The sequence below is a fragment of the Tigriopus californicus genome, chromosome 12 (genome assembly GCF_007210705.1).
Source record: "Tigriopus californicus strain San Diego chromosome 12, Tcal_SD_v2.1, whole genome shotgun sequence".
NCBI classification, from domain to species: Eukaryota; Metazoa; Arthropoda; class Copepoda; order Harpacticoida; family Harpacticidae; genus Tigriopus; species Tigriopus californicus.
This window is the reverse complement of record NC_081451.1, coordinates 17378184-17388690: the sequence shown is the minus strand read 5'-3', so window position 1 is coordinate 17388690 and position 10507 is coordinate 17378184. Positions and strand designations below refer to the sequence as shown.

The 10507-nt window shown below is 39.0% G+C and overlaps 1 protein-coding gene across 1 annotated transcript in view; it reads right to left on the bottom strand.

Moving 5' to 3' along the window:
• The window catches only part of LOC131891786 (uncharacterized), a 9623-nt gene extending 4363 nt beyond the window's left edge, over positions 1–5260 (bottom strand). Inside the window, exons 1-10 of the mRNA XM_059241448.1 lie at positions 5229–5260; positions 5094–5160; positions 5000–5021; positions 4183–4239; positions 3288–3358; positions 3109–3224; positions 2841–3045; positions 2683–2780; positions 2395–2540; positions 1891–1987 (exon numbers count right to left, since the gene is read on the bottom strand). Of these exons, the coding sequence (XP_059097431.1) occupies positions 1891–1987; positions 2395–2540; positions 2683–2780; positions 2841–3045; positions 3109–3224; positions 3288–3358; positions 4183–4239; positions 5000–5021; positions 5094–5160; positions 5229–5237 (888 nt within the window). The 5' untranslated portion in view covers positions 5238–5260. The remainder of the gene's footprint in view (positions 1–1890; positions 1988–2394; positions 2541–2682; positions 2781–2840; positions 3046–3108; positions 3225–3287; positions 3359–4182; positions 4240–4999; positions 5022–5093; positions 5161–5228) is intronic.
• Between the last annotated feature and the right edge of the window lie 5247 nt (positions 5261–10507).

The following is a 10507-nucleotide window of genomic DNA, read 5'->3' as shown; positions in this document are numbered from 1 at the left end:
CTCCTAGCCAGCATGGGTTCCGAGCACATTTTAGCACGGTTACCCAACTGATTGAACATATTGAGCGGGTTATTGAGGGACTAGAGAGTCATGAATCAGTTGATGTAGTCTATCTCGACTTTGCCAAGGCCTTTGACAAGGTATATCATACTCATTTAGTTAACAGACTCCATGAGATTGGGATCCAAGGCAAGGTTCTCAATTAGTTAAAAAGTTTCATTTCTGGTAGGAAGCAATTGGTTAAGGTTGAGGGATCCCTTAGTGACATACATGATGTCAAGTCAGGTGTTCCCCAGGGTTCGATCTTAGGGCCCCTCTTGTTTATAATATTCGTTGCCCCGCTTCAAAAGCTTAGTATCACTGCCAGTCTCTCTTCTTATGCTGACGATACAAAGTTAGTTTCTGGTAGGAATGGCCAAGATTCCAGTAGCCTTGCAAAGGACTTAAATCGAATCTACTCTTGGGTAACTGAGAGTAATATGGCCCTGAACGGAATGAAATTCCGCTCAATGACATTTGGGTCAACTCCTTTAAATACTCCACTCGTAGATAATGGAGGTAAAGATATTGAACAGGTCTCATCTATGAAAGATCTAGGTGTAGTCCTTCAAAATAATGGAAAGTTCGATGAGCATATCCAGTTGAAGGTGGGTAAGGCTTTTCAAATGTGTGGTTGGACATATCGCACGTTTAAGTCCAGAGATAGCATAACGATGCTAACTCTGTACAAGTCGATTGTCCAGACACATCTTGAATATGCACGTATTACGACAGTTATTCGAACAGGATTTAGGGTCAATTATAGTGACCGTAGAGGCTTAATGTGCGTTTTGAGAGCACCTTCAAGTCCTCGAAAATTCAGGCTAGTTAAAACAATGAAGTCCACTTCTCTTCTTTCTTGGGCTCCTTCATTGCTTAATTTGCTTCCCTCTAATATTCGCAGGAAATACACGTAGGCCTTGTTGATCCGGTAGCATCTTTCAAGTCAGACTTGGACAAATTTTTAGATAGCATTCCAGATCAACCCTACATTCAAGGAATAGGTCGTTCTGCCAACTCAAAGTCGTTGTTAGACCAAATATCATACGAAGATTGAAAGGCGATAAATAGACAAATTATATCCTTTCATTATAATAGTACTGGGGATTACATTCCCTGAAACGTTTAGAAAAGCCCGTAAAACACCCAAACCAAAAAAAATATTCAAAAAATAATGTTCATCACCAAGGCGGGGTTTCATACCCACCACCATCTGACATCAATCGTTTCGATTTTCTTGATGCCTCGTGGGCTGACGACCTCAGGTCTAAAAGAATCCGAAACTCACTCGCAATTGTGGCCATAAAACCCCGCCTTCATAGGTTAAAATATACCTGTAGGGCATGTGAAGAGAAGAAAGTTCAAGAAAAAATGTAGTGCAGTAGCCCTGATAATGAGTATTTTAAGGACTTCACTAAAATCCTGTGAATTGATACATGCCTTTTCCGTTTCTCACATTGATGCTTGCTTTGGCGCATTGGAGATGAATGTGCTTTGGTTTTAAAGGAAGAATACTTGAAAAAGGAAGGTCCCATAAAGCTATTACTTTGAACGGCTTTTTTGCAAATTGGTGCTTTTTAATTGCTTTATTTTTAGATTTTACTGAAACAAACATGATGTCCCAGATTTTGTGCCATTATTCTTTTATAGTAAGAGCGATTAAAACGAATGATATTGAAAATTATCTTTAGCCCTCGAACTGGTCATGCTCACAAGAAATCATGTCTTTTGTGTAAACTCGACCCAAACAAATGCTAACGACCCAAGCTAGACCACAGCGTTTGGTTACATCCAATTCCAAATAACTTTATCCATTTAAAATGGTTTCATTTTTGATCCGAAAGTTCTTACCTTAGTAAATCCCGACATTAAAGAAGTGGGGCCTGAGAGCACGAAGTCGTCGTCATTAACAGCGGTCCAACAAATACGACAATTCCCAGCTTCTTGCCTGGAAAATGTATGTTTAAGCAAACATGAAATTAAACGGAGAACACGTGAAACAAAGTAATTTTTTGAGAGAAAGCAACATTTGAGTGACCAGATATAATCATCCTTTCGGAAATTGCTTTCAAACCCCAGAATAATGAGGGGTATGTTTTGCAACTATCATCGTAGGGTTTCGAGGACTGATATAACCAATTTGCCTGCGAACAAACTTCCAATTCAGCACTGCTGAAATTGGTCCCAGATTGTTTCTTGGAGGGGTAGATCTAGTAGCACTTTCTGACCCCCCAAAAAAACAATGAGGGACCAACCCCAGCAGTACTGAATTGCATTCTGCCTGCACATGGCAGCTTGGTTGCGACAGCAATTTCTAACTTGAATGAACACAGGCATTTTAGCTGGATTTCTCACCTGACGCAAATGTTTTGGTTCTGATTGGCTAGATGAACACCACTATCAAAGTTGAACGTCTGAACAGTGTCCGTTGTGGTCCCAAAAAAGTATTGGGTGCATCCCTTTGGCGCCAAATTGTTGTAGTCACAGGCGTATTGTGTTACCTGAAAATAGAGTTGAATTAAAGATGCAAGAAACACTCAACATACATTTGTTGAAGCAATACGGAAACTTAATTGAAGGTTGTGCGAGAATGTTTTGGTGGTTCCGACAGGTTTTTTTTTTTACAAAAAGGGGAGCACAAACCTTTATTGACCATCCCCGTGAAACAGAGCTAGCATCAATGGTGGAACTTCCCAACTGGAATGCTAATTCATTGCAAGAGCTGGAAGCATCCACATACACTGAAAAAGACATTGGTTATACCTTTTCAAACTAATCATTATGCAGGCATTGCCACTCACTATGCTCGCCACTATTGGATCCACAAATGGTGGGTGGGGATTGTCCTCCGGGATTTGTGACGGAAAATGAATCAGTCAAACACTGAGTTGCAGGTGTAACAACCAAAGTAGCCCCAGGAGCCAACACTCCCCCTATTGTCATACCCGTGCCCACAGTTTGGGTAGAGGGGCCGGTAATGACGAAGTTGGAAAAGTCCAACCGCAACTGAAATCAAGACCTTTTTCTTAGGACCTTGTTCGTAAAATGTGTTATGAAAACTTAATTCACCTGACAAATGTTGTCATTACAACGACAAATCTTCACCCGGCAAGCGCCTGAACTGATTCCACTTGATTCAAAATAAGTGCAATTCTCGTTAGATGTTCCTCCGCAACCAACCGAGACTAAAACACATAAGTTGCGTTTGTATTAGAATGTTCTTTTCAAATCCAGCCACATGGGCTCACATGTACAACACACGCCATAGCTTTGGGCGCACGAGCCGGCTGCAGCGCCTCCTCTAGAAGCGCATTCGTCGCTAAAAAGAAGAAAAACCATCATATTTTCGGGGCTGGGGATCCATTTTGGTTGTATTTCACAAAAACTATCAGACAAGCAGAACACAATTAAAGGTCAATGGTTTCCTTTTCCTTTATTTACCTCTAACATATCTGTGCGTATTTTTCAAATGAATTCGCAAATTGGAATACATTGAATGACCAAACTGTTTACCATTTTTAACATTGTAAAGACAGTAGGTAACCTCATTCACTTCATTGCTTAGCAATTGAACTAATAGTACTAAAATGGAACGTTCTGGATAACATTCATAATCAGGTAAAGATATGCCTTTTGTGGGATAAGGCTACCTTTTTTTATACCGAAACGAGTATTGCTCATGTCATTTGGGTAACTTTGGAAAATATCCGATATCTAACTCAAAGTGGATTTGCTTCGAACGAATCAGGCATTGCGATCTACAAACGAACAAAATGGGGCATTCACATAACAATTTGTAAACAAGTGTAAGCGAATCGTTGGATTAGCTTCTTCCTCTATGAATCATGTTCTGTCTGAAGAGTTTGGTGCACAATGGAATACATAAGCAACCATAAGATACATTTTACATGGACTAAAATCATATGATATTTGACTGAGGTTCGTTAAAGCTCAGATGAAAATATTATTCGATCTTTCTTTGGATTATCTCAAAAGAAATTTGAACGATTATCTGCCCAACCTAATCTGTTACATAACTTGAATGATAATTAATGACAAAAATCATTTCAGTTGATCAATCGCCAATCTATGTAGGGTTTTAGTAATCTTTTACCTTTTGAAAAATTCAAAAAAATTACTCACGCAGTGTAGCAAGTTCCATTTCGGTTGTTTGTTCCAAAACAAGGCGAGTTATTGAACCTGAAACAAAGCATATAAATTACATATCGTCGCCCAACCACAACAAAACATTTCATTATTACCTCAGGGGAAACTGACCGTTTCCAAAATTCCCTTAACTTTGATGTTTCCTTAACTAATCATGTTCCTTAAATTTGTTCAGGATAATTCATCCAGTCAAGATTGCAGACTTGGTAAGTTATGGGGGTGTTACTTTCAAGCTCAATTTTATTTCATTTGTGATTCGATGCACTGTTGCTTGGTAATAAAATATATTGCAATAATCAAGCACTTCTGTTTAAGTTGCATCTAATTTTGGTCCAAGAAGATATTGAGCCAATGCGTGGATTGAAATCCTTCAGGATAATAAATGAGTTTAAAAAGTGGAATTAAGATCGCGGAACAAGGTTAGCTTGTAGCATGCGAGTACGTGTAATAAGTCGCTTTTCTGCTTATTTTTTGCGGCTGGGCAAATTTTAGCGTTGAAAGCGTTTGGAGCATGAAGTCTAAGGTCTAGAGATGGGACGAGTCCAGACTCGAGTCCGAGTACACTCGAGTGTTATACTCGATTTTGGAGGATTTGGCCGAACTTGAGTTATTTACACAGGACTCGAGTCCCGACAAGTCAAAATAAGAATTTGAGTCTTCTTGCTTGACCTGACTCTAATAAAAAACTCAAGTCGAACAAAAAGTAAAAAGATCAAACGACTCGTTTGAGTTCGACTTTTGCCGGACTCGCGCCAGCACTAATCTAGGCAGAAAATACGAAAACGAATCTTACCTGACCACGCTGAAAATGCTCACTAAAAATGTCAAGCACTAGGTTAGTTCGAAAATCTCATACTCGAAATGTAACAAACAAATAGAAAACTCACAAATCTTGGGTTGTCGAGCCGACGCACTGGCCAAACACCAAAGCACCAAAACGATGGACATCCAATTCTAAAAGGCATGCAGAAATACGAAATACATTTCGTTCAAGTCCAAATCATACCTGATAGTTAATGTACCATGTTCATATTGCGAGAACAAAATCAAACTAAAAGTTACATTGACGACGGAACTCTCGGATCAATGATCTATCAAACCATCATACTTGAGCATACCAGTACTGCCCAATGGTGGACACGCCAAGGCACTCTTCATTGAAAGGAGAGTTCTTGAAGACCAGGGTTGGTACGCCATGCAACCCACTTTTTGGTATTCGAAATAAAATCATTAGAAAATCCATAAAGATCAATGCATTATCTTGAACATTTGGTAAACCACACACTATAGGACTTTGTCTTAAGTTCAAATTACGCAGTTCAGATGCTTCTGCCAATTTTGATTCTTAAATTATGTACCCAGGTGACTAGATTCAGCATTTTTTGTTCACCAAATTTTCAGATTCAAATCTACTGGGATTGACAATCAAGCGTTTCCAGGAGACAGGCAGAGTGAACCATATGTCCATGAAATGCCACCAACCTGAAAATGAACCCTCAACAACATCAATCAGGCAAAGACCCGCAGAAATCCCAACAGAGGCACGTGCAATATGGCCCAAGAACTAGGAATGGTTTTTTTAGGATTAGTATGCAAAGGATAACCAAACAAGACTGCAAAATGTGTATCCACAAGCAACTGAATATTATCTTAATCATCCCAACTAGAAAATATAAGTGGAAATTAGTATTGAGGTTATTCAATAAAGAAAGTCACAAAAAAACGAGAGCACGCATCTTTCATGAAAGATGGGCCTTTGACTTGATTTTGCCTACCCTGCTGAAGAATTGATGGAGCGTTTTAAGCAGTGACAATTTGCTTTCCTGGCGTGACGAATCTTAGGTGGGTGCAATTTTGAGATGGTCAACAACATCTGGATGAGACCCATGGATTTGACGAGGCTTGTCGTCGTTTTTTCACACATGAATTCAAGAACAGGTGATACCAAATGTTGCCTATTGTTCAGTATTTCGTGTTTGATTTGTATTTCATTCAAGAAATATGGCAATGATCCAACAGAGCAACATTGTATAATCGATTTAAAAAGTCATTTGAGACGGAAACAAAAATTATCGTTAGGGTAAATTCATCCATGACAATTCCTAAGAAATGGCTTATCTTTACTTAAAATAATCCTCAGGATTCAACGCCAATGATTAAAAAAAAAACTCTGTCTTGTCTTGTCAGTTAATACCAACATATACTTAATGAAGCCATTTTTGACAACTGAATCAGAGAGGATATTTCTTCTCTGAACACAGTTATGCATTTCAACGTCAACCGTTATTTGAATAAGATATCCAATTCATTCGCTTCCTATGTTACACGAAATATGGTTTATGCTCTGCACTTCAGAGGGCGCTTTATGAGGTGGCCTCCCCCAAGTATGAGGCCGATTGGGCAGGTTCCTCTTTATTGCATTATAATGCGTTTATGTTGTTTTTGGCTAATTCTATCAAATTGTTATGTATGATTAGTAACCCAGGTCACATAACATAATAAAAAGAAATTGTGCTGTAACACTGATCTGTAACAGGCAATTTATTTTGCAATCTACCGTACCTCTTCCCCATTTCGTTTGGGCTGTCTGACGTTGGATATAAGGGCCCCTAATAGCACTGGTACTGGTTTGTTTGTGAGTGCTCGAAGACCCCTCTTTTTCATCTCTTCAATATTCAAACGCCAAGGATTTTTTAAATTGTTCTATCTTGAATGGCAAATCCTTTTTTTCAACTTTTCTTAGAACAACATATTATTTTCTACTATAAATTGGCACTCTCTGGAAAAATTGTGAAAAGTTGATAAGTCGAGATTGCCCAATCTTTGTTTTGCCAAAGTCTCAAACACATATCGCATTAGAGGCAGATTCAGACATTTATCTTAGGCACAATTCCTGATACTTATCCATACCAGTGATAGATACCATTTGGCTTCTATTCCAAGATTGTCTTGCTTTGCCTACTAACATTCATTGGGGGATCAAACCTCTTGACTCCATCACCATCAATGCCCACCCTTGCTTTAAAACTTCCCATAACTCAACGGATGTCTTGGCTCTATGTTAGATTAATGAATGGCTGCAAATAGATCTTTGGAGAACCATTGCTAAGAATTGCTGAAAGGAAGGTTGGCAATGATTGGTAAGATGGTTATTAGAGAAAGATGGGTGAAACAAGATTGCAATATTACACTTGATCGCGACATTTATCATCACCTTCTCGAGAGCAGCTTTATAACTATTTCAAAGCCTTACGCAACAGACGACAGGTTAGTTTTGGCATGCGACATAATGGATGTTGGTTGAGCTACATCTTGAAGACCTAAGGGCATCTTTCGCTTTAGCTTAAAGTTAGAGTGTTTAGAGATTAGAACAACTAATGTGCTAGTCATTTATCAATATTTGTGAAAATAACAATGATCCAATGAGAAAAGTGTCGCAATATTTTTTTTTGGTTTCAAAATTCAAATACATTGTTGCATTAAATATTTCTTGGTTTATTTCTTGATTACCTCATCATTATTAAATGCTCATCAACAGAAATAATGAACTTTATCAAGGGCACCTTGAATCAGAAAAAGGGGTGCGTGTGATTTTTGTCACCCCAAAAAACTTCAAAGTTATTTACAAACATACAAATCTTTCTTAGTTCCTTGTCAAGCTTGGATCTTCGAGCAAGAGGATTAATAAAAAAATAAGGACACCCCCCTAATCCAATATACTCGAAGAGTTATATCTCCACGTCCATTTTATTCAGGATCAAGATTAGGAGTGAGAGAGGCAGAGTGATATAACTTTAACTTTATTGCGACTCTTGGTCATGTCAGATTGTAAAATGTATAAAACTGTATGTATAAATATCATATACAAAAATCGATTAATAAAAGAATAAAATGGTCAAGACTGATAAAATAGTTGACTAGAGTGTGGTATCACAGTGAGTTTGACTAGTATTGGTTCAGTGCATATGAAAAAAGTGAAGAGGGAAATTGCAGATAGTACATAAACAGGTGGGGAGAGGTAAATGATGAAAATCTTGGTTATTGCAGTAGAGTGGGTGGGTCAGATTGGACAGATCTTTTGTCAGCTCCCGTCGTTGATGGCATTGGGTCGGGAGCCGGACAAAGGTACGTGAGCGCCAATACTCCGAAGGGATGTCGGGCCAAGGACAATAAGGTGTTATTAAGTCCTTGACCGGGAAGGACAACTTGTGTCCGGACATCACCTCCGGAAAGGTCAGGTTCCCAACACTGTTGGACACTACTCTTGCCAACCCGATGGTGAGAGGCTCGGTTTCGCATAGAAAATGCGTCCATGCACTATTGGCATATTGGGGCACGCACAGGTATCGTTTGAGGAACTTGGAGAAGGTGGCATCGGCGGATTTGAGGGCGGATTGGGCGGAGTTGGGAAGCCAAAGGTGAAGGCCATAAAGGAAAATTGAAGAGATGTAGGTCCGGAAGAGTTGAAGATCTATTGGAAAGGGGAGATTCTTGATAGGAAGTCTATTGTACATGTATCCGATCCTGGCCTTGGCTTTTACTATTGATGATTTAAGAAGGTTGGTAAAGGAGAGTTGAGTGGAGAATGTGAAACCGACATAATTAAAATTATTGACGATTTCAATCGGACTATGGTGGATATGGAAGGAAGTGGGAGGCAGACGACCTTTATGGAAAACCATGGCGTTCGTCTTGATGTTATTGACTTGAAGGCCGTTCTCTTGGCAATAACAGTGGAGTGCATTGATAGCATTTTGCAATTCCACGGCTGAATCAGCCAAGAGAACCAGGTCGTAGAGAGAGAGCAAAAGAGAAAGAGCGCATGTGCATGCAATACAAGTATACACCAGATGACCCATGTCTTTCTAGAGGTATAGTCATTTTAACTAGTGTTAGTTTGATTGTTGCGACCGTTTGTACAAACATTCTGTCAAAAAATGAACAGTAAAGATAGCATTCCTCATTGCATAAATAAAAAGACCTTGTTGATCCAGAGATTGGAAAGATAGGATGCTATAATGAAGCTCTATTAATTTTGGTCGCACGTCGATTACTAGTAAGGGAAGAGACGTGGTGCAGTGGTTAACGCAGTGTCCTAGCATGAAAGAGGTCCCCGGTTCGAATCTCCTCGCCGACCTTACTCAAGGAAACTTTTAGACGCTAACCACACCCACAGACGGAGGACCACTCTGATACGGACTACGACACTGCCTACTGGAACTTTGAACGGATGATGTGATGGCTAGCTTCTCTGGCAGGGGAGGTTGTTTACCACTCCAAATACAAAACATAGCACCCTGTCCTCATTTACATAGCTAGAAGTAAATTCCTGCCTTTCTGGGCACATGGTGGATTGTTCTAATCGAGCTATAACTTGAAAGTTTCAATTTAAAAGGTTGTGGTTTCAATTTACACAATGCCATACTTTTTGATGCTCACATTAATTATTTGTTTGAAAATTCAGTATTTTCTATGAAACTTAATCACACAGATAATTTGGATAATCATTACAAAATAATCAATGAAGTCAAACTTAAAAATTGAAGCCTCTTGCCAAAGCAAAATGAAAGTCACCACATATCAAAAATGTCAAGGCACAATACATCATTTTTTTGCAATTTCTTGCTCCAAGAGCCAACCAAGCCTTACAACAAAATAAGCAAAGTATGTCAATAATGTCATTGGAAATCTATTTTCACGAAAAAAATCGCCCATGTGGGCGCCCGCTGAGTAACAACTCGCACGCTTTTTCGGTGATGTCCTTTTCACTGATTGATTGATTGGGTTCTTCACAAATGTATGAAAAGATAGTAATTTTGAAATCTAAATAAACATTGCTTAGGGCGGTGAAAAATCAGACTAAATATTGATCAAAGACTTACTTTTGCCTGTAACAAAATTGACTACAGAGGCAACATATATTTTGTTTTGCATGATGCGAATGGCTTTGTTATTCTCAGACTTTTGCCAAAGAAAAGTAAAAGACGCACAAGAAAGTGTTAAAACTAGCCCTGGGAAAAGAGTGGCCTTTTCTGCCAAGCTAATTCTTTCAAGTGGAGAAGGATCCGAAAATAGTAAAAAGTGATGAAAATGCACAAAAAGGTGTGAAATTGCAAAATCAACTTTTAATAATGCAAAACGAACTGCTACAATGAGGAAAGGGTCTTTTATGGCCACTTAAGCCGCTTTGTTGCAATTCTAATCCGTTACAAAAGGCACACAACTGCATTTACTAGGTATTGATCACAAAATCATTCTGGGTTTTGGGTTGGATCAAACTAATGCCGGCAGGTTTAGCTTT